The sequence below is a fragment of the Ziziphus jujuba genome, chromosome 12 (assembly GCF_031755915.1).
Source record: "Ziziphus jujuba cultivar Dongzao chromosome 12, ASM3175591v1".
Lineage (NCBI taxonomy): Eukaryota > Viridiplantae > Streptophyta > Magnoliopsida > Rosales > Rhamnaceae > Ziziphus > Ziziphus jujuba.
The window spans coordinates 16,589,103-16,613,574 of NC_083390.1; the positions used below are offsets into that span (position 1 = coordinate 16,589,103).

At 33.4% G+C, this 24,472-nt stretch overlaps 2 protein-coding genes across 3 annotated transcripts; both read left to right on the forward strand.

Annotated features, from left to right (window-relative positions):
- The first annotated feature begins 4,006 nt into the window (after window positions 1–4,006).
- Window positions 4,007–8,122, forward strand: LOC107429096 (rhamnogalacturonan I rhamnosyltransferase 1-like). The gene is made up of 8 exons (XM_048462256.2): window positions 4,007–4,654; window positions 5,700–5,767; window positions 5,864–5,952; window positions 6,155–6,308; window positions 6,453–6,742; window positions 6,913–7,117; window positions 7,226–7,383; window positions 7,713–8,122. Exons 1-8 carry the CDS (start codon window positions 4,303–4,305, stop codon window positions 7,963–7,965), a joined length of 1,569 nt encoding a protein of 522 aa, XP_048318213.2. The 5' UTR covers window positions 4,007–4,302; the 3' UTR covers window positions 7,966–8,122.
- Window positions 8,123–17,302: 9,180 nt separating this feature from the next.
- LOC107429097 (rhamnogalacturonan I rhamnosyltransferase 1) lies at window positions 17,303–20,919 on the forward strand. 2 transcript variants are annotated; one of them, XM_060813616.1, is made up of 8 exons: window positions 17,303–17,844; window positions 17,930–17,997; window positions 18,130–18,222; window positions 18,517–18,681; window positions 18,826–19,115; window positions 19,514–19,718; window positions 19,818–19,975; window positions 20,133–20,919. In XM_060813616.1, the coding sequence occupies exons 1-8, from the start codon at window positions 17,655–17,657 to the stop codon at window positions 20,380–20,382; spliced, it is 1,419 nt and encodes a 472-aa protein (XP_060669599.1). In that variant the 5' UTR covers window positions 17,303–17,654; the 3' UTR covers window positions 20,383–20,919. The 2 variants fall into 2 exon arrangements, with proteins under 2 accessions (XP_060669599.1, XP_024934346.3); XM_025078578.3 differs by lacking the exon at window positions 18,130–18,222 and having other exon boundaries at window positions 17,304–17,844; window positions 18,601–18,681; window positions 20,133–20,918.
- The last annotated feature ends 3,553 nt before the right edge of the window (window positions 20,920–24,472 follow it).

Sequence of the window (24,472 nt, forward strand, 5' to 3'; positions counted from 1 at the left end):
CCAATATGATATTCAACCTAATCAAATAAAGGAGTGAGACAATGTCTAGGAAGTAGAAACAATGTCAAAATGCTATGATGCATATAAAAGTGTGGGTCCACAGCAATCAAGAAAATCTAATGCACTGATACTAATTTAACAAGACTGCTCAAAAGATCTTTTTCGGACATATAAGAGCATCCTGACTAGGGAAACTGCACTGAATTGGTACCGAAAGTTCAATGGGACCACCTTGCAAATTAAATATAATCTAATAGTAAAATAAAGAAACATAAACATTTTTTAATAGAATTTCTGTAAATCATAGTCGTACCCATCAAGGGTTCCAACATAAGACCTAATAAAAAGAAAAATTGAAATAAAAACATATATATTAGGTTAATTCACAAGAGTATATTAAAGGAAGTAACTGAGTCTAAAAAGAAATAAAATAGCATAAATAGTAGTCTCAAAAGAGTGTTGAAAAATAGCAGTACATCAGCAGTGGAGATGTAATGAAGATGAAGATGTGAGAACACAGAATATATGAAGGTAATGATGAATGGTGCCCAGATGTAATATGTACCAACTGTTACTAAAGCATAGAGAAACAATTTAAAAATACAAAAATTATGAGACGAGCTTAGTTAGTAAATGTGTAAAATATTATGATGATAAATATTATTCTTAAAAATCCTTTCTTTCAAGATCTCACTTTCAATCTTTGAAAGTTCTCCTGTTTTGATAAATGGATTTTCATAAAATACATAATTATCCCAAAAATATAACAATTTTATAAACCATATTTGAGTGAAATTTAATGATATAATTAGAAGTCTTGCTATTTACACAGTAGGAATTTCTACTCGCATTGCATTTTTGTATAAAATTACAAATATCTCCTTTTTATTTATTTTTGTTTTTGAATTCCTAACTTTTGTAAGCTTTCTTACTGTACTGGCACGGCATCTATTGATGTAGCAGAAGGGGTAGTGGCTTTTGACGGCGGCTATTTTTGGGTTAGTTTGCTCTTTCAAAAATTTCAATGTGGTTTGATTTGTTCAATTATAAATGAAGGAAGCCTTTTGGTTATTCAATCCGAATTTTGATTTTTATTGCATTATCGGAATTTGCTTGTACTAAAGACAAAGATGTCAGCCAACATAAAACCCAAAAAATCAAATTTAAATTTTTAGTAATTTGAATAAATTTGCAATGAGAAAAGGAATATCAGTCGTGTAAATAGCAACATTTTACAATTGGGTTTCTAAGCCCATGAAGGCATTTAGCACTGGATGCAATCTTTTTTTTTCTTTTTTTTCTTTAGATATTAGAGTGGGAGATTAAGTATATTGTCTAAAAAAATAATGATTTTGTTATTGGCTTGTCCGAGCAATGACATTCATGAATTTTTACGTTTTTCTTTTCCCCAAAGCCTCATAGACCAAATGGTTGCATGAAAAGGCTATAATGTGCTCTTGGTTACAAACTCTTCTCCCAAAATTATATTTTCCCCAAAACAAATTTTAAATAACAGCTTTCAAAACTATACTAACCTGATGAGTATTATTATATTTAAGATAATTATGATATTGATAAAAATAAAATAAAATAGAAACTACTAAAATTATAAATCTATTACATATTTACGATGTAATAATTGTTTTCTTTGTTTTGCTTGTTTTGTTTGATGTTTATACTAGGTTATAGTTTGTTTTAGAAGCTCACTGTATTATGGAAGGGACCTCATATAACGTTGTCTTCAAAGTGAAGGCAGTATGTCTATTTTAGTTCACTTATTAGTCGTCTCAAAGAGAATAGCCATTTAGAAAGTGAATTTCCGACCACATTGCTTGATGTAACGCAACCCTTGAAAACAGAAGACGAAAATGAAAAATTGATTCACATTCTCCAAATTCTATATTTATATATATGGTGGAAGCAATTATGATATAGAATTTTCCATTCAGAGGTGGCTTATATATTGGAGGAGTCTCAAGAAAATTAAAATTGTTGCATATAATTACGGACTAATGGTGAGAAACAGAGCAATATTTTGAAGTTCTTCAAGAAACTTCTTTGATATTATATTTATCTTTAAAGTAATTAAATATCTTAAAGCCTAACTTGTAAAAGAAAACAGAAATAACTAATAAATAATAAAGAAGGGGAATTTCTTTTCAACAGAGGATTGTACCCATTTTTGTAAAGAAGGCTACTAGTTGAACTAAAATGAACTTTAGGATCGAAAAAATATATGAAACGTCAAAGTGTTAACATACAGGGACTATAATACAATGAGACATGCTTTGTTTAGATGGATAGTAACCGAAATAATTTTCATTATTGCCAGATAAGATACCTTTTTTTTAGGTAAAAATAGTAATTATTATTATTATTATTATTATTATTATTATTGAAGAAGGTAATTAAAATAGTTATTTTCGTGTTTAAAGAAAGACTGGTAGTAAAACCAGCTGTTTTTTCAGACAATAATACCTCAGCTTTAATTTCCACACTTTAATTTAATATAAAAAATTAGAATATATTTGTATATTATTATCATACCATTTTTGTCAACATTTATTGTTATATGAGGGTATTCTTTCATTAAAAGCCTTTACAAAGTTTCCTATTTCATTAATTGTCCAAAAATCAGGTATATAAATGAAGGATATAGACACTTTGGAAACGAATTGAAGGCATAGAAAAAGACCCAACATCGTTAATAACATAACACATCCAAAATTCTACCTAAAATACCAAATAATTTGTTAATTTAAATAAATTTGTTCTTTCTGTAATTCTTTTTCCCTCTCTAACTATATCCATGATCAATTTTGGCCCAGGGCAGGAAAAAAACATTTTGTTTTTCAGAAAAAAAAAGGAATAATAAATAAATAAAGCATGTCCTCTAGCTTAATATTATCATCCACAAATTTTCTGCTCAGCCCTTTCAACCATTTACAATAAATTACATTTTTTTTTTTTTGGGTGGAAAATTTGATTTCATGATTTTACAAGGATTAATGCAGATAATAAATACATGAAAATTGATTATATGCCACATGTGAAGAAGTCACAACTCCCCCTGAATTAAAATGGGGTATGATAACAATTTCACTTAATTTTTTCCAATTCACCAAACAGATCCCTTATTTATTATTATTATTATTATTTTGTTTCAACTTCAAATAATCAATGGTATTATTTAATTATTTTCGCAAATATAAAGCTCTATATATATTACTAACTTGTGGGTCCAAACTAATTTTTATTATGTATTCAGAGATCAAAATCGTGCATTTACTCTGTTCTTGTCACATGCAATTGGCTTTTCAACTTTTTCAATCTGCTTTTTTATTTCTGTCTAATTTTAATATTAATTGTTAAGGTATATATATATATATACACTCTAAATGCATCAATGTTGACATAAAGAAGTTGAAGGTTGAGCGGGACCTATCATCATATATATAATACCATCACGTCCACATTCTAAATTATTATTTGCTTAATTAAGAAAAGAATATCAATGAGAATTATATATATATATATATATATATTTATTAAATACTTCTATTCTAGTATTCCATTGCTATGCGTAGAGAAACTTTTGGAAACTATACATTACAAAAAATGGTATAACAAGGTTATATGTAACCTAAGGTTTAATATATTTTCTATAAGCATTTTATATTCCCCTCAATGTTTCAGATTATATTTATACATACTATAAATATATGGTAGAAATTAACTAATACTATACGCTATAATTATTAATAAAATTAAATATGGGTTTTAATCTTCCTGTTATTGAATTGTGTGTATATATATATATATGACAACCCAACTACTGTCACAATTTATTAAAAAATCAAATCAACCTCATTAATTTTTGCAAGCAAAATAAGTATTTAATTACTGTCACTGATTTATGTTTGATGGATACATGACAAATTTTATTTATTCAATGATATACGTTTTAAGTTAATCATTCCTTTTAAAAGCAACAATGCATCTCTCTTCTAATTGCTATGCATGCTGGTGGCTTCTTGAACTCAGCTATTGATTTAAAAAAAGCTGGTTCGAAAACTACCTTCATCACCAACCTTTATAGTTTTATATATATCCAACCCTAGAAAAACTTTCATTCTTTTGAAGCAAAGCTCAAAACCTTGTACACATAAAAGATTCTACAGTCACAGTATTTATTTGCATGCTGTGTTTACTTTTTTGTCTTATCGCAACCCGTTTCTGATTAAGCTGCTGTATGTAGGGAAAAAAGAAGAAGAAGAAGCTAATTTATTGAGTAGAATAAAGATGATGGAAAATGGCAAAGTGCAGTTTGGATTTGAAGAGTTAAAAGTCGGGGAAGCAAAGGGTAAGATTCAGAAAATGGAGAGTGTGAAGAATATGGGAGTAGGAGGGGTAAAAGTGGAAAAATGGAAGAGTTTGGTAATTGGATGGATTAAAACAGAGAAGCTTAAAAGCACGATAATTGCTCAGTCAAGTTTAACCAGGTTGCAGCTTTGGACACTTGGAGCTGCCACTCTGTTGCTGCTTTGTGTTTGTTTGGTGCAACTGAGTGCTCTTAGCCAGGAAATAAAGCCAAGGCTTTTGATGTTTCAATTTTCTCATCAACATATTAATGATAATCCCTCTCTTGAAACAAGTGAGTCCCCCTTCTTCATATGTTTACTTTTCTCTGCATTTGATCAAATATAACAAATTTCTAATCATGTCCACCTAATAATATTATGTTTGTGTCTGTGATCATAAAGTTGGATTTATTTAATTTAATTGAATTGAGCCTATTTTTGAAATTAAATCTAAAAGCTTGATTTGATAGATCTTTAATTGGTATAATAATGCCAATCTAATAAAAGATTCACTATTATAATATGTATACACACACACACACACACACACACACACACATATATATATATATATAATTATGCTTGATTTATATATATTATATACCGAGAAAGTTTTGATATAGTAAATAGCTCAAGAAGAACTTATGGAGAGGGACACGTTATGTCAACTTCCACATAACCCAAAAAAATAATAATAATCAACTTTTAAAAAGTTAAATAAACTATTAATAATAATTATCATTGTGTCCTAAATAAAAATAAATAATTGTCATTATTTGATTAATGTGAATTGCTACATAACACTCCCTCTCCATAAATATTTCATGAGATCTTTATTGTAACAATCCATATATATACACATATATGTACTAAAAGTAAGAGAATTTGAATTTGAAATCATTGTAATTCAAATTTGGAATCATTCTTAAAAAAGAGAATTTGAATTTGAAATCATTGTAATTCAAATTTGGAATCATTACTACAAAAAACAGTAATAAACTTACACTACATGAACATGTATATATGTATCTATTGATATATATGTACACAACCATTTAAGCTACCCGGGTGGCGTTTCTAAATTCTTATTATATCAATTTTATATCCTCTCTGAATTTATTTTATAGATTAAGAATGCATAATATATTGAAGAAGACAATTTTTTTATTTATTTATTTTTTGGGTCTCTTTTATAGTTCCTAAGTCAATCTAAGATTGAACAATGTTGAATAACAACTTTTGCCTGGGGGGGGGGGGGGGGGGGGGTGTAATATCGCCTGATATCTATTTACTGCATTAATATGCATATTAATCAATTAAATCTAATTCTATATATAGGAGAATATGTGAACAACGGATATCTAATGGTTTCAGCCAATGGAGGATTGAATCAAATGCGAGCTGGTGTAAGTAATTATATTTTATTGGTATTATACTCTGTTTCCTATTTTCACTAATTTCCATGCATAAATATCTCCTTACTTTCGAAACCAACGTTGTAGATTTGTGACATGGTAGTCATTGCAAGATATTTGAATCTCACACTTATCGTTCCTGAATTGGATAATACTTCCTTTTGGAATGATCGCAGGTGGGTTCAATATTGGTTCAAACTCTTATTCAATCTTCAACTACTCAAATTTAATTTAAGAACCCTTAAGAAGGATTATAATAAATATGTTTATAAGTGAGGATTACGGTACTTTGAATACTAATTAAAGATTTTTTTTTGTTCCCCACATTATAGGACTATTGATAAATTGTGACTAAATTTGAACAATTTTACTTGGCAGTCAGTTCGAGGATATATTCGATGTGGATTACTTCATCTCTTCATTGAAAGACCAAGTCCGGATATTGAAATATCTTCCTCCTACACAGCATCGATCGTTTCTATATTCCATGCCACCACGTAGCTGGTCTAACATGTCCTTCTATTACGACATTGTTAGTTTTCTTTTTTCTTTTTTTTCATCCGCATTATCTCTTAATATGGACACCAATTTTAAACCTAACTAACAATGTAATTAATTGAATTTCTCTAGCTAGAATTCAATGCGTCCATAAAAATTTTGTGCCATGCCATGTCAGGTTCTCCCACGCATAAAAAAGAATCAAGTCCTCCATTTCACTAAAACCGATACAAGGCTTGCCAACAATGGACTCCCTATAGAGGTTCAGCGACTGCGCTGCAGAGTAAATTATCAAGCTCTCAGATTCACTTCCCCTATTGAAGAACTTGGCAAGAAGATTGTTCGGCTTTTGAGACAAAAGGGTCCTTTCCTAGTTCTTCATCTAAGATACGAAATGGACATGTTAGCATTTTCCGGTTGCACCGAAGGTTGCAACAGCAGAGAAGTTGAGCAATTAACTAGTATGAGGTATGTTAGAGAAAAATTATTGAAACTTTTTAATTATACGGGTCTAATCGAACTCAGAACTTGAATTAAACACCGAAGTTCATTGTCATCTGAATTCTCTTTGAATGTTTGAAGTTTAACTAGTTTATTTATTGAATTAATACCCTTTTTTATTTTATTTATTTTATTAGATATGCATATCCATGGTGGAAAGAGAAGGAAATAGATTCGGTAAAGAAAAGAAAGGCTGGGGGTTGCCCTTTAACCCCAGAGGAAACTGCACTTGCATTGAGGGCATTGGATATAGATCCAAGTATCCAAATTTATATAGCAGCTGGTGATATATATGGTGGAGAAAGAAGAATGGCATCTCTGAGATTAGCTTTTCCACATATTGTTAGTAAATATTAATTAATTACTTGGCAATTAATACATGAAATTAATGAGTATCTTAATTAAATGATAATAGTAATTGTTGTTGACGTGTATGAATTGAAATTTCAGGTTACAAAGGAAACGTTACTAAAATTTTCGGATCTTCAGCCCTTCAAGAACCATTCAAACCAAATGGCTGCACTGGATTATATAGTGGCATTAGAAAGTGATAATTTTGTTCCTTCTTATGGAGGAAACATGGCAAATGTAGTCGAAGGCCACAGACGGTAGGATACCTCGTTCTTATGCTATATATGTATATGTTAAATTATCACTATTTGTTAAAACTTAAACTATTTAAAAAAATAATAATAATGAGTTATAACCATAATGAATGTTTATTTTTTTCTTTTTTGAAAATAATAAGTTTTGATGATATTTTCATGTTCTTATCTTATGTCGAAAAATATATGTCTGATAAATAATTCTATTTAAATAATGTACATATATTATTAATAATGGAACTTTTATTGGATCCACATGTTTTATGTACATAATAGAATTAACATTGTTTAATTATAAAACCATTATATATATATATGTTAATTAATCGCAGATACTTGGGGTTCAAGACCACAATTCGTCTGGACAGAAAGCTTTTAGTGTACCTAATAGACCAATATAAGAATGGAACACTGAGCTGGGATGAATTTTCCCAAGCAGTGAAAACGGGTCATGCGGATCGAATGGGTAACCCGACCCAGAGATTGGAGATTCCTGGAAAACCTAAAGAAGAAGAGTATTTCTATCGCAATCCTCAGGAATGTTTGCCACCAATCACTCGAAGAATAATTTCAAAATCATCGTAATATGGATATAGGATCATGGATTACGGATCATGGATATGGGCTAACAGCTTGTTGTTAAGATTTTGTCATCTGGGTTATCTATAAAGAAACGATGTTGCATCATTCATTCATGTTGCTTTAATTTTAATTTTCGTAAAACGATCATTCATTTTCGTAAGATTTGATTAGCATTCTTTAATTTTGCTTTTTTCATAATCAAGAAAAACAGAGAAAAACGGGGGGAAAAAAAAGATGTTGCATCTTTCATTGTTTTTTTGTGGGTCTTCATTTTTCAGTAATTAATGTGTTAAGAAAGTTAAAAGTTAGCAATGCCTAATTCATTGCTTTTATCCACTAGATTTTCAGATAAAATAAATAAATAAAATAAATTAGGTGGTTCCATCGATAAAAAAAAAAAAAAAAAAGTGGTTTATGGGGCAGTATTTTTCATGTGAGAGGTCTGAATTCCTGTTTGTAAACCCAATTTTGTTTTCAGCTGTCACTGATTTTCTTTCAATGAAAAAAGAAACGGATTTTACAGAGTTAGTTTATATAAACATAATTTAAAGCGTTCAGGTAAAAATAAGAAAAAAAAAAAAAAAAGCTAAATATATTTGACCCAAATTGTCTCATGAAAGAATTAAGTGTATTTCTATTTTTTGTTTCTTTGGTCAAAAATGGAAATATATTGAACTAAAGAAGATCATTGTTTGCAAGAGCCATAAAAACCAAAGACAAACTTGGATCTAAACCAGGAAGTAAAATTTTATTTCTAGCCGCTTTTGCTAACCAATCAACTACTCCGTTACATTCTCTAGGAATACAAATCACTTTCCAAAAATCAAGTTGATGAGGTAAATCCCTGAATATCTAGAATAATAACTTTAAAAGTCCAAGAAATATTATTTCCACGGATGTTATTGCATTCACAAGCTCATTTGAATCTCCTTGCCTGAAACTGATGAAGGCATATCCTCCAACACATCGCCTGACAGGACCCGTCCCGGAAACCCTCCCAGGACCTCCCGGGTGATCCTGCCTAAAGTCCCACTGAACAATCCCTAGAAAATATCCAATGGAACTTCACCTTAAAACGTAGATAGTCAAACACCAGCATTAACATTAATACCTCAATATATATATATATATATATAAATAAGTCCACAACAGGCCTACTGTAATACAAGCCATAATTACACACATGAGTACCATGGTCTCTACTGAGTCCCATAATTAAAATCAGAGCATTCTAAAAGTATCAACAAAGTCTATGAGTACAAATAAGTAATAAATAAGTCCAGAAGATAACAATAGGTGAAGAAAGGATAAATATAGCTGCTATAGTGGAAGGAAACAAGCGATAAGCTATGCACGAGGTAAACTGCTACTAGCTGCCTAGGCCTAGGGGAACGAATTTAAAACAATAAAACGTGAGATAAAGAAATCTCAATGAGTAGTATAGTATAATAGAAAAATAATGATTTATTTCTGAAAAATCTTTTTCTCAAGACCTCTCATTCCACTCGTTGAAAAGTTTCCCATTTAAAAATCAATTCACAAAATCCAAACTTGTACTCCAATTAATATCATAAAAACCGATGCTCAAAGTGAATGAACGATCATTGTAATATTATGAAATGTCTCAAATCCAGATATAAACATTTGAGCATAAACTATAATAAATACAGTTCCACCAAATAAATATGAAAATGCAGAAATCACCACAATATTTGTAAATCAACAATATATACAAACATATACAATGTACCATACGATGTACCAATATATAAACTGTGGGATACATCCATCTCACGACCCTCAATATATGAATGGTGTCGTGGAAATAATAAATAACCATCAGGACGTACCCAACCTCATGGTCCGTGGCAATAATAAACCGTTGAATGATACCAACCTCACAACACCGTGGCAATAATAATAAACTGTCGGATAAACCCGACCTCACAGTCCATGGTAATAATAGATAACCGTTGGATGAAACCAACCTCACGACACCATGGTAAACCCAGCGCGCTGTAATATAATATAATATAATACTGATCTAAGGTATTAGCGTTACATGGTACATAAATTTAAAAATAACCAATACAGTATACATGAAACAATCTTGTAAGGTTATATATATACTTTTCCAAACAATACTGTATCATAAATCATAATTTAACATTTAAACTTCCACCGCTTAATTATATACTTCAAAACTCTCAAAACATCTTTCATACGAAAACCATAAATACCACAGTGAAATATCTTCACCATAAACCAATTTTAAGCACATAACATTATAAAATATTTGATCATGCTTAAAATTATATGATTTTCAATCTAGTTTTTCAAACCAAATAGTTTTCAAAATGATTTAAAACCTTAATTTAATTACCAAAATATTTAAATACCACAAGTCCATTTATGGACCCATTAAAATTGGAAATCACTTAAAATATTATCAAAAATCATATAAAATGATAACACATATATGTGAAAGCAAATATTTATATATGCATAAAACAACGTTTCAACCAAATGGTATATACGTAAAATATTTAAACCACATATATATTATACTATATACCCCAAACATTTAAAAATGGTATAACTACTCACAGTATTGTAGATGCTCATGCCTGCTCCTCTATAGGATTGCCTCAGGCTCAACTCGAATGCCTGTAATATAATAAAATATTCCTCAGGCTCCAAACAACTAAACCAGAGACACTTGTATAACCCAAATGTCTCAAAATGATTTACAGTACTACAAAATTGCATAAATTGGACACCGGACAGTCCAATTGTACCGCGTGTCCTTAGGACCCGGTACCAAAAATTGAGGATTTTTACTCGAAGCCTAATATTTCGAAATTCAACCACCTAATGGGTCCTAATAATATCCAATTTCACTAATTCAACTCCAATTTTGATTGATTTGACTAATTTTGTCCAAACACAGTCCCCAACTTATCCGAAAATTAACTAATTGATTCAAAAATGGAAAAATTATCAAACGACCTCCAAAATTCACAAACTTTATATTGACGGAAAGTCCAAGAGACAAGGAACTCATCAGTATGCTCACCTTGGTCCAAAGTTTCCTCCGGTGGCCGGAAAACACTGTTGAAGCGTCGACTGAACTTCTCGTTGTCGGTTCTTTCAAACGGTGAGGAATCTGGACAAAATAACCATGGAAATGAGCTCAGAGGGGTCAAAAATAGTGGAAAAGGTGTAAGGATTGGCCTGAAACGGCCAAAAAATGAGAAAATCTAGCGACCCACCTTGCCGACCGTCGCGGATTTCACCAGCCCGACCTGGGCGAGTCCGGCCGCTTCTTGCCGTGAAATTTCACAGTTGAGCTCACCTTCAGGAAGTGGTGGTTGGCCGGAAATGGGCAAAGCGGCGGTGACCTGGTTCGACGGTAAACGGGTTTAAACGACCCAGTTCGGACCCACGGGTCCGAGGAGAGAATTTCTTAGGTTTTGGGGAAGAAATGGGTATTTTGGGCTTTATTTCCTGTTTGACACACTTATCTAGGCTTATATAAAGCCTTGGGTCACTAATAGACAAAAACTGAGGATTGGCTTGAACATTGATTTAAAACTTTTGCTTAAAACTTCTCAGAACCATAACTTTTTATCCGTAACTCAGAATTTGGCGTGTCACCATTCTATGAACTCGTATCGATGAGATCTACACAATGGTACCTCAGTCAAATCAAAAATATTGGCTATTGAAAAAGTTAACTTGAACCCATATCTTATTCACTTGGTAAAATGTGGTCAAACTTGGTCAAACTTAGTCAATGTGGTCAAACTTGTTTAATCATGTATATTTTTTGGTACGGGGTGTTACATTGCCCAGGTGTGGAACATTAATGGTTGCACAATCACCTTTATGAGAGTAAACAAGTACAACTATTATCCTCTTTGAATAGTTTAGTTCGTCGTTGGAGCAATCAATGGCTGGTTCAGCGGCAATATTGGTGTTGTGTACTGTTATGTTTATGAATTAGCATGCAAGTTGTATTTAGTTGTCATTTGTGAGCTGTGATCCAAAGGTAGGTATCACAAACCTAAGGGCTTTGGAGGCTAGGAAACTAAGTGGTGTTAGAAGAGTTCTCTTTGACAGTTCTGCTGATGTACCAAAAAGACATCTAAGAAACTGCTAAATCATCTCAAAATAAAATTAGGACAAGGAAAGAAGCCTACAATGAAGTATTTAAGGGTGCCCCTAAAATAGCTAGCTATGTACCTGATTTCCGAGGGAAGGGCCCCCAAAGGGACCTTTTTCCTTGGAGGTTGAGGTTAGGGGGCAACATTGTGTGATGCCCAAAGCAAATTATGACTGAGGTTGAGGTAGGAGATCTAGTTTGTAGTTTCCCCAGTCTTCCAAAAAGACAAAATGCTTCCATGTTCCATCCATCTCTATTATCTTGAGACATACATAAGAAGAGCCAAGCACTCGATTTTGATACTTGAGTCACAAGGAAACACCTTATGCACACACTGAATCACAAAACCCATAAAATTTCTAGTAACAATACCTAGACTTGCTTCCTATCGATAGGATTGAAAATCAATTAGATTGAATCCCCTCATTGTGAGAGCTCCTTCCATTATATAGAAATGCTAGAGATTTACAAAGAATTTACAAGGCTGATATTCAGGCTGATATCCAGCCATTATATCAACTAAATCAAGGTTACTTTCTAGTTACTAGATCTATCTAAATAAGGAAGTTACAACCATACTAGAAGTTACAGCTATATACTATTAATAAGGAAGGTACAGCTATAAAGAAGTTACAGCTATACTACTAATTACAATATATTTGCACCTGTAATTTTCCTTGATATATACTGTCATCCCCTCTCAAATTGATGCTGATTGATCAAGAAACATCAATTTGCCCACAAGAAACTGATGATGCTGATGTGTCATTGCCTTGATAAATACATTAGCTATCTAGAGAGTAGTGGAAATATGAGGAAGAGAAATAATACAAGTGTCAAAGGCTTCGCGAATATAATGACAACCACCTCCATATGCTTAGTGCGCTCATGGTAAACTGGGTTTGCAGCAATCTGAATAGCACCAGTGTTATCAGCATGGAGTGGAGTTGGATTAGATTGAGTGAAACCAAGCTCGGCTAGAAGTCCACGAAGCCAAACAATCTCTGAACAAGCAGCAGACATAGCACGGTATTCTAATTTGGTTGAAGATTTAGAAACACAAGCTTGCTTCTTACTCTTCCAAGAAATCAAGGAAATGCCAAGAAACATGCACCAGCCCTTGACAAATCGTCTAGTATTTGGACAGCTAGCCTAATTAGCATCACTATAGGCAACAAGAAGAAGAGGAAAGCCAGTTGGAAAGAATAATCCACGGCTAGGTGTTCCACGAAGGTATCAAATGATATGACGAACAGCAGCTAAATGTAAATGACGGGGATGTTGCATGAATTGACTTACTAGATGGATAGCAAAGGAAATATCTGGCCTTGTAATAGTTAAATAGTTCAAGCTGCCCACCAATTGTTAATAGACAATAAGATTAGAAATGAGATCACCCTCCTCACTACGATACTTTGTGTTGACTTCTAGTGGAGTATCCACAGGAAAGGCATCTTGAAGACCAGCTAATTTATGTTGATTAAAAAAAATACCAGAAGAATCAGAATGAACTTCCAAACCCAAGAAGTAAGTAGAAGGACCAAGATCTTTCATATGAAATAAGGCTTGAAGATGTTGTTACAGATGAGCAATTAAGGCAGAATATGTTCCAGTAATTACAATATCATCAACATACATTAAGAGAAGAACAATACTAGTAGATGTCTTGTAAAGAAAAAATGATGAGTCATATTGACTCAGCTTAAATGAAAATTGAAGCAAAGTGGATCAAAATTTATCAAACCAAACTCATGGAGCTTGCTTCAACCTATAGAGCGATCACTTCAACTTACAAACATCCAAAGAAAAGGAAGAAGGCAAGCCAGGTGGTAGAACCATGTAAATTTCCTCTTTGAGATCACAATGAAGAAAAGCATTCTTAACATCCATCTGATGAAGTGGCCAGCCTTGAGAGGTAGCAATTCAAATAACCATACGAACCGTAGTCATTTTGGGAACCAGAGTAAAAGTCTATTCATAATTGATGCCATACACTTGTTTGTTTCCAAGGGAAACCAGCCATGCCTTATAGCGATCTAGAGTACCATTAGAACGAAGCTTAATGGAATAGACCCATTTACAACCAATGGCATTAACATTAGGCACACACTGAACAATATCCCATGTGTGATTGTCCTCAAGAGCTTGAAGCTCTTCTTTCATTGCCTTGTGCCAACAATCATATTTGGCCACTTCTGAATAACATGAAGGAATAGAAACATTGGTCAAAGTAGTATGAAGATATGTGTGAGGAAATCCATATCGATCAGGAGGACAGGTGATTTTGGAAGAGCATCAGACAATAGTATTTGAGAGCTAATTGTCCATAGAAGAAACATTTTGAACAGGCTCAGGTGTCGAGTCAAGCTCAGGAACCTGTAAAGTTGGACGTTGTCATGTATAAACAAATCCAGGCTTGAATCTCTCTGGAGTAGTATTGACCTCATCAAAATTAGGAAGAACAAATGACTCTGGTGAAGACTCAACATGAGTAGAAAAGAAGAATTGATTTCAAAGAAAATAACATGACGAGAAATTCGAAATCTATCAGAACATAGATCATAGCAAACATAACCTTTGTGTGAAACACTATAGCCCATAAAAGCACATTTAACAGATTGAGCAGAAAGTTTATGACACTCATGAGATGGCAAATGGACGAAATAAACACAGCCAAAAGTATGCATGTCAAGATAGTCGGGATACTTATGATAAAGATGATAATAGGGGATGCTTATGATAAAGATGATAATAAGAAAGTTACAGCTATACTACTAATTACAATATATTTATAACTGTAATTTGCCTTGATATATGCTGTCACTTCCTACTCTAGAGAATTGGAAGAACCATCCATATTAATTTTGATTCTTCCTTTAATAGGACGATTCCAAGATCCAATCCTTATAATGGACCTTCATAGACCACCACCATTGTGAATTGTTGCCACCATGTCCTCGACTTGATGAGACTATTAAAACTAACAAGTGTGTGAGCTACAATTAACAATCTCAGGATTAGGCTACACTCCATCATCAAGAAAACTCTTTCCACTGTAACACACCGTCTCTAATGGCAGACTTATTACTCTCTGTTGATATTGTCCACAATTTAGCCACCATACTCAATATGGGCTTCTGATAAACCTGTCACTCTCTATCGATATTGTCCCCAATTTAGCTATCACACTCGGTATGAAATCTTTTGTTCAGAGCTTCCAATGAGATTAACCATCCTAGGATTGCTCTCACTAGAGCAGGCTTAATTTGGAGTTTTTAGAATCCTGAAGCCAACCATTTTGAAAATGCCTCAACCGTTCTGAAAAGGCCTCGATATTATGAGAGTAACTATTATTATATTTGAATCATCCTTTAATCTATACATGAACAATATCTACACCCAAGTGATGTGGAATTGAACACTAGGTAGACTACCAGTGTCCCGTACAATGTCCTACCTGGCACATTTATAGCCGAATACATGCTCTGATACCATTTATAACACCCCATCTGCATTGGTAAACCTGTCATTCTTTGCTATCTTTTTGCTAATATTGTTCCCAATTTAGCCATTGCATTTGATATGAAATTTTTTGTTCAAAGCTTCCCAAGAGGTCACCATCCTATGATTTCTCTCACCTAAGTGCGCTTAACTTTAGTGTTCTTTTGTTACTATTATTACATTTGAATTATCCCCTGATTTACACCCAAGCGATGTGGGATTAGATACCAAGTAGCTTGCCAGTGTCCCATACCCACCCACACTGATTGTCATATCTACTGTGTAGAATCCCCATTAAGATGCTTCCATAAATTTGTTTATATGAGATGAAGAACTATGAATCTCAAAACTCCAATCAAAACGACTCCCAAGCCACACCGCCCTGGTCTAATTGCATCTCCAAAGCATATGATCAATACTTCTTAGCCTACTTGACAAATTGACACACAGCATTCGCAAATATTTTCCAATCAAGTAGATTTTCTTTAACTGGGAGAATATCATGAACCACCATCCACATAAAAGCTTCTTACCTTCGGATTTTCCTTAAACTCCATAAAGAAGTCCGTAAATAACCTGCTTGTACTACATCTGTTTCACCATTTATGCTATTAGAACTTGCTAATTCCATAATCTTGTTATAGCATGATTCAACAGAAAAGATACCACTTTTATCCAGTTTAACTACTTGTAAAAAAATTGCATTGATTCTGTAAGTAGTTGGACAATTAATCTAGTGTTCTGTTTAAGCTTTTGTACCGTTTCTTTATATTTTGCAGATTCGTTTGTACAAATTACAAAATCCAATGTATACATATATACAAATAAATAAAACATGAAGTAACTATATTATTAGATTTATAGTTAAATAAAAATATGTATAAATGATAGATGTGGATATAGAAACTAAAGAAAAACTAAATAAATAAAACCCACATTATCAATCGCTATTATTATTTTTATAATTCCTTTCAATTTTTAGGTAATTAATGTATTCTTCATTTCAAAAAATAATTAAATAATGATGGCATATATATTGCATTTTGATGTAAACCTTCCCCCGCCAGTCTTCACCACTTATAGTGACATTGTTGTCTGCATGTCATGGCCATCGATATAAATAAATGAATGTTGCATAAATATATTATCATTATGTGAACACATGTAATTGGCTTCCCAAAATTTTGTTTCTTTCAATTTGAAATATTAATTTGGTTACTCTTATTGTACAATTATGTAGACATGTCTTGATAGAACGAAGAGGGTCAAGACCCATCATCAATAATCAATTCATCCACGTTTTAATTTACATTTTGCCGTCCTAATTATTAATATAATATATATGTATGCGTGTATGCATTCAAATAAAATCTTTCTACTTTTATTCTTTCAAGTAATACATCTTTATTATTTAGGTGACATGACTTTAAATTTGTAAAAGGTGCATAATATCATATTTTATATAATATTTTCTAGAGTAATTAATTGCATAAGGGAATTGCATTTTGGATTATGTATTTTATATAATCATCAAGCAATATTAAATATAACGTTGATTTCCATAATCATTGGATCATGTATTTTATATGATATGCATTCGAAATGGTATATATGGAAGCCCATTATAACTACCTAAGTTTGTAAATAAATCAATTAAAGACATGAAATAATAACTACCTTCGACCCAAAATATATAAAATATTATAGTATACATAGTATTCACCAGAAAAATACGTAGTATTCTTCTATGTTTCGATATTTTAAGGAAACTGGAATTAACAGGACCACCAAGGACACTTGGTTACCTTGCAAGAACTTCTTGTCTTTCTTTATAAATATAACCATATATACCTCTTTAATCTTTCTATATATAAATAAGCTTCTCAGAAATAGAGGTAGAAAGCTCTTATGAGTTTTTTTATTTTTTATTTTTTTTATTTTTTTATTTTTTGGGTCATGATTCAATAATAATCTAAAATGATTTTATGAGAGAAGTTTAAAGGTTGATATTGAGGAGTTTTTGAACATGGAGATCGGAGGAACCAAAGTTTGTCGACTAACACAGTTGCATTGGTGGGCACTCGGAGCCACCTTGATGGTGTTGCTTCTGTGTGCTTTTATGGTTCAACTCATCATGACTAGCACAATGAAGGCGTCATCGGTTCTCATGTTTCGTTCTTATATTTCTCGACAAGCTGTTAATGATCAACTTGAAAGTGAGTCTCTCTTCTCAACAACAACTCTACCTAGCCCAAAATCACTATGAAAAAAATATTAATCATGATTTTAATTATTTTCTAGGAGTTTATGACAGCAATGGTTATCTGATTGTTTCCCCTAATGGAGGTTTGAATCAAATGCGAGCTGGTGTAAGTAATATATTTTATATAATATGCCAGGGTTTTAGTAAACATTAGTATTCATTTTTTCCATCAATTTGGATCAAAATGATTGATTCATTGATTTCATTTTTCTTATTATTCTTGAAATCTAAACTACAGATATGTGACATGGTGGCCATTGCAATTTATTTGAATCTAACTTTTGTAGTTCCTGAATTGGATAATACCTCCTTTTGGCGTGATAACAGGCAGGTTTATTTTCAAACACATTGTTAACGGCTCGCTTAGTAGCAATTATGTTTTTCTTTTTAATTTTTTGTTTGAGAGATTAATTAAGTACATTATAATGGCAAAAAGAAAAACATTTATCAAAATGAGCTTCACTATATAATTAGTTGGAAATGGTTTTCAAATTAGTGTTTCTAATTTTTTTTTTCTTGCCTTATCATTTATATAAACACAATTTAAGTAATTTTTTTTAAAAGAACCCTCAAAACAACAAAATTAAATCACAAACAACATGGATTTCTACATTTTGGCAGTCAGTTTGGAGATATATTTGATGTGGATTTTTTTATCACATCTTTGAGAGGCCAAGTCCGGATATTGAAGGAACTTCCTCCTATGCAGAAGAGAAGATTGGAGAAAATGAGACAGATAGTTTCTTTTGCACCTATTAGCTGGTCTGACATTTCATTCTATTACTATCAGGTTGGTTGGTTTCCCATTTTTCTTATAGATTTTGTTAGAATTTTGCCTTTTTTTTTTTTTCTTTTTTTTTTTCTGAGATAATTGGTATGAATAACCTTTTTTTTTTTTTTTTTTTTCCTGATTGAATCATATTTTGTTATACAGATGCTTCCTCTGATAAAAAGGTATGGTCTCCTGCATTTCACTCGAACCGATACTAGGCTTGCTAATAACGGTCTTCCTCTAGAACTTCAGCTGCTTCGCTGCCAAGTAAACTACCAAGCACTAAGATTCACAACCCAGATAGAGGAACTGGGAAAGAAGATTGTTAGGCTTCTGAGAAAAAATGGTCCATTCTTGGTTCTTCATCTCAGATATGAAATGGACATGTTAGCATTTACTGGTTGCACTGAAGGTTTCGACAACAGAGAAATTGAAGAGCTGACAAATATGAGGTGAGATATCAATCACATCTTACCAACTTCTATCCAGTATTATAAGTTGTCAATATGTATATACATAGATCAATGTCAAAATTATGTGTATATACACACACAAAACAGGTTCACATGAGCTCAACGCAATGGTTTTACCATCATGAGACTTCCTTTAGCAACCCTTGTATCTTTCCATGGAACGACAATTAAAAATGCGTTAATGGTCTATATGGATCCTTATGAGGTTCACTTTGCCAATACTAGACCCATATAAACCAATAATGTAATTATGAATTTCAGCATTAGAAACAATATAAGGTTGCCTAAAAGAGAAGATCCCAATGACAAAATAATCTGATCGACCTAGTATGAGTTGTGCTTATATCTAATATAAGTTATCAATATGTATGCATCAGATATGCATACACATGGTGGAAAGAAAAGGAAATAGATTCTGAGAAGAGAAGAAAAGATGGAGGGTGCCCTTTAACTCCAGAGGAAACTGCATATGCATTGAGGGCATTGGGTATAGATCCTACCAAACAGATTTATATTGCTGCTGGTGATATATATGGGGGAGAAAAGAGAATGGCATCTTTGAGATTAGCTTTTCCTCGTATGGTTAGTATATTTTGACCTATATATAGTATATTTTTTTTTTTTTACACTAGCAATGTATATCTGCCTGTGTAATATATCTGATGATTATATATGAAACAGGTCAAAAAGGAGACATTGCTAAAACCCTCAGACCTTGAACCCTTCAAGAATCATTCAAACCAGATGGCTGCATTAGATTATATGGTGGCATTAGAAGGTGACATCTTTGTTCCTACTTTTGGAGGAAACATGGCAAAAGTTGTCGAAGGCCATCGACGGTATATTTTAGAAAAATTTAGCATTTCCTCTTCTTTCTTCTTTTTCCATTTGAGCTGTATCTCTTTCTACATAAAACAGTGAAAACGTAAAAAAGATATTCTTTTTTAGTACTTCGATGTTGTTGCGTTGAATGTTAACATCTACCTTGTTTTGCAGGCACTTGGGGTATAAGACCACTATTCTTCTAGACAGAAGTATCGTAGTCAACCTGATAGATCAATACAAGAATGGAAATCTTAGCTGGGTTGAATTTTCCCAGGCAATGAAAACTGGTCATGCTGATCGAATGGGTAGTCCGGCCCAAAGACTTATTATTCCCGGGAAACCTAAGGAAGAGGAATATTTCTATAGCAACCCACAAGAATGTTTGCCGCCAATTCATCAAAGACCAAAGGTTTCTACATGATTGGTGGATGCTTAAATCAAAAAAGGTGATTTGGTCTAAAACAGAGAAAAAACAGAGCAAAAACAAAAGGAATTCATTCTTCTCAAATATGAGTGCTTACATTATTTTATTCTAAAAATTTGATTTGTAAATTAAAACATATTATTTTTTGGTCCTAAAAAGCATCTTAGTTTGAATACTAAAATATTTCAATAAGAAATTACAAGTATATTGTTTTTGTGAGCAAGGAAAAAAAAAAACAAATAAATTGAAAAATTAAGGATGAGAGTATAAACTTGAATCCGATGGATGCAAAGTTATTGTTTCTCTTTTTTTCTTCTTTTGAGAAGGGGAATTTTAGCACCAGAATCAAATCAACAGTTATCACCAATGATCATTGTGTAACGACCAGTGTGGGCAAATGCAAGAGGCATTTATCCAATCCCACATCATCTAGGTGTGGAATGAGACACAGTTCAAATGTAATGGTCCTTTTCAAAGTAGTTGATTTCAAGATTCGAAAGAACTCTGCAAGCATGCTTCGGCAGGAGAATAAATGACCTTTTGAGAAGCCTGAACAAAAAAAAAATCTCATACCAAGCATGAGAGTGACAGTTCTGCTAGTGGAAATGGAATGTTACAAATGGTATTAGAATTTGTACCTAGCCGAAAGTGTTCCAAAGACCATATCGAGTGTGATGGCTGGAATTCAGGACAATATCAGCAAAGATTGATAGGTCTACTAGTGGAAACAGAACCTTGCAAATAATAGCAGAACTTGTACCTAGCCAGAAGTATGCCAGAAAGGAAGTTAGAGGACAATATCGGTAGAGAATGACAGGTCCGCCAATAAAGATGGGGTGTTACAAATGATATTAGAGCCTATATTAGGCTGGAAGTGCAGCGCAAATGATAGATCCACCAATAGAGGTGATGTGTTACAAATGATATCAGATCCTATATTCGGCTGAAAGTGTGCCAGTGAGGATACTAGATGTCAGGACCCGTCCAGAATTCCTTCCCCGGAACCCTAAACAAGGCCTGATCCCAGGGAAATACCACCAAACCTTCCAACGGAAAATCCGGCAGCACCTCCCCTAAGGGTAGGACTTACCAAAACTTACCTGCACTGAAAACACACTTCAAAAATTCATCCCCTTATTCCTCCCACATTACTACAATTTGATTCCACAAATTTACAGCACTTCAAAATATAACAGCAACTCAGTGCATAACGAACAACTACATGTCCAATACAGTATACAGAGCATTATACAAATAAATGTGGAATTTATACAATGACAGATACGGAAACAATACAAGATGAAGAAGAAAAAGGGAATAAATACTTCTTGGACTTAGGCAACGAACTGAGACGTCGGGCTCGCCCCGGACAATCAACGTCTCCAACCTGGACCTAGGGGAAGGGAATTTAAGAGTGTGAGATGCTAATCATCTCAGTGAGTGACCCTATCTACTGTACACCTTTAATATTAATAGTATACCAAATAAAGGGATTTAATAAATCAATACCGAACAAATAAATAAATAAATAAACATTTGAAGTAATACTTTCTCTCAAAACCCTCACTATTCACTCCGTTGGAAATGTTCCCTTTTTAAAACAATTTCACAAAACCCGATATTCGTACTTCCTGAAAACCAAGGGATCAATTAATTTAATAAACAACAAATAAATAAATAAATACCCCAAATATAAATAAACTGCAATAAATTATAATAAATAATTTTGTACTCTTTGGGGTTTGAAATTTCTATCCGAAAAATTTGTACTTGACACACCACACCATATACCAGTGATGCCCTCCGATACCCAGCGTCCTGAGCACCGACTGGCGGGGAGATTAAAGAGAGAAACTTGCAAACGGCACTTCGGCGTCCCGATAGTACCGCTGCTGAAACCATCATCCCGGCCAAGGAGGGGGGTGGCTGTGGCCAATAACAAACTTGCCTGCCCACGGTCCAATGGCAACTCACGGGTGAAATAATAATACTTGCGCGCTGAACCACAATATACATATACCAGAACACCAATACTGTGTTAATGCATCTAAAATAATTATTAAACCAACCGTACCATTTTCCAAAATTACCGTGGCAAATATACCAAATTTTCACACTTACCATCCCACATATTTTTATTTAACAAATCGGTACGAAAACATCGATAACAAATAAACCATACATTTTCTCGTAATACGAGATTCAACAATTGAAATACCGCAAGCATAATTTATAAAATTAAACCACCAACTTAAACAAATATTTTCATAAAATATTTAACCTAATTATGCCCGAAAAAATAACACTTAAAACTACGTACGATTATTACTGAAATATACTTTGCTCATGCACAATAAATAAATTAAACCACAATAAAATAATACTCGGGAAATTCTTAGTAACCCAAAATTCCGTTTAGTATCAATGGGTAAAAATATATATATAAAATAATATTTTTTCCCTACTATATTTAAATTCCACCACATGAGCATAATTTCAGATACCAATTTAACAGCAATTAAATATAATTAATTACCCCAAAATATTTATTAAAGGTGGGTCACTCACCTGGAGCACGCAATTAAACCATGATCCACCATGGGATCAATTCCACGACTCACCGATGCTCCTAGAACACAATTCACACACAGTCAAATAAATTAATATTTTAATCGGATAAATAATAGCCGGTACCCAGGGGGTCAAACACAAACGTTATCCAAAATAGTCGAATAATATACCGAATCGAAGCTTCAGCGACGAGGATTATAAATCCGGTCTCCATCGACCCCAATTCCGCCAGAGGTGGCCGGAATTTGGCCGGAAAGCTTCAGCCGGATTTAAACTTGAGGGATCTCTCAAACGGTGGGGATTTTGGGCAATCTAACCCCGGAAATGGACTCAAAGGGGTCGAAAATGGTGGAATAGAGGTATGGGTCGGGCTGGGTTGGTCGGAAACGGCGAGAATCGTCGGAAAAACGTAACCGGCCGCCGCTGACTTCACCGGCCCGATCTGGGCACGTCTGGCGGCGACTGGCTTCACCGGTGGCCGGCGCGTGTGACTTTCCGGCGACTGAAATCCGGCCAAAAGGCCGGTCAAAGAGAGCGGGGGAGAGAGTCAAAGGAGAGAGAGAGAGAGAGAGAGAGAGAGAGAGAGAGAAGTCTGTGTGTTTTTTTTGTCTCTGTCGAGCTCGGGGAAGAAGAAGGGAAGGAAAGGAAAAGAAAAGAGAAAGGTGTTTTCACACGTGGGGAAAAAGAAAAGAAAAAGAAAAAGAAAAAGGAAACTAAAATAAAATAAAAATAATTAAATAATTAAATAATAATAAAAACAATATTATATAAAATAATAATAAAATAACATGATATTATACATGGTTGACATGTGGCATCTCACCATGGTGGCACATGGTCACATTCATTAAGTCACACGTGGCACATCGTTACACATTCAAAAATAATATTAAAATAATACGGTGTTTGAAAACCTCTATAGGTCCATAACTTTCAAACTACACGTCCAAATCGGACGTGCCGCTAGTCTATGGACTCGTATCGAAGAACACTTTACAACCATGCATGAGTCAAAGCTCAACTTTGCATGAATAAAAAGTCAACTCCGGCACCCCTTGGACAATTTGGACCTCAACTTGTTTTGCTCATAACTTTCAAACCATAGCTCCGTTTTCAACGTGCTACTAGTCTACGAACTCGTGCCAACGTGTAATTTGTAACGGTATCTCAGTCAACCTAGAATTCCAATCAGGTCAAAAAGTCAACTTTTGACCCCTTCGGTCAATGGTCAACGGTCAACCTCGGCCAACGTGCAAAAATTCCGACATGGTTCGGGATGGGGTGTTACATTAGACCCCAAGGAATTGGATTGTGACAAATGGTGTCCAATCACACATCACCCAAGTGTAGAATGGAAGAAAATGGTGGATTGTGATGATTAGTAGTTTATCCCACATCTGCCGGGTGTGGAATGGGGAACGGTTCAAATATAATAATAGTCACTTATATAAGGCCGATGTCTTTTCATAACGGTTGACTTCAGAGTTTGAAAGAACTCTGTATTTAAGCATGATGC

What these genes read in the sequence shown, in the direction of transcription:
- LOC107429097 (XM_060813616.1), top strand. Translation starts at nt 17,655, where the DNA reads ATGGAGATCGGAGGAACCAAAGTTTGTCGACTAACACAGTTGCATTGG. An exon ending in GATTAGCTTTTCCTCGTATG is followed by an intron (nt 19,719 to 19,817) that starts GTTAGTATATTT and finishes TATATGAAACAG; the next exon opens with GTCAAAAAGGAGACATTGCT. An exon ending in GTTGTCGAAGGCCATCGACG is followed by an intron (nt 19,976 to 20,132) that starts GTATATTTTAGA and finishes CTTGTTTTGCAG; the next exon opens with GCACTTGGGGTATAAGACCA.
- LOC107429096 (XM_048462256.2), top strand. Translation starts at nt 4,303, where the DNA reads ATGATGGAAAATGGCAAAGTGCAGTTTGGATTTGAAGAGTTAAAAGTC. An exon ending in TCCTTTTGGAATGATCGCAG is followed by an intron (nt 5,953 to 6,154) that starts GTGGGTTCAATA and finishes TTTACTTGGCAG; the next exon opens with TCAGTTCGAGGATATATTCG. An exon ending in GATTAGCTTTTCCACATATT is followed by an intron (nt 7,118 to 7,225) that starts GTTAGTAAATAT and finishes TTGAAATTTCAG; the next exon opens with GTTACAAAGGAAACGTTACT.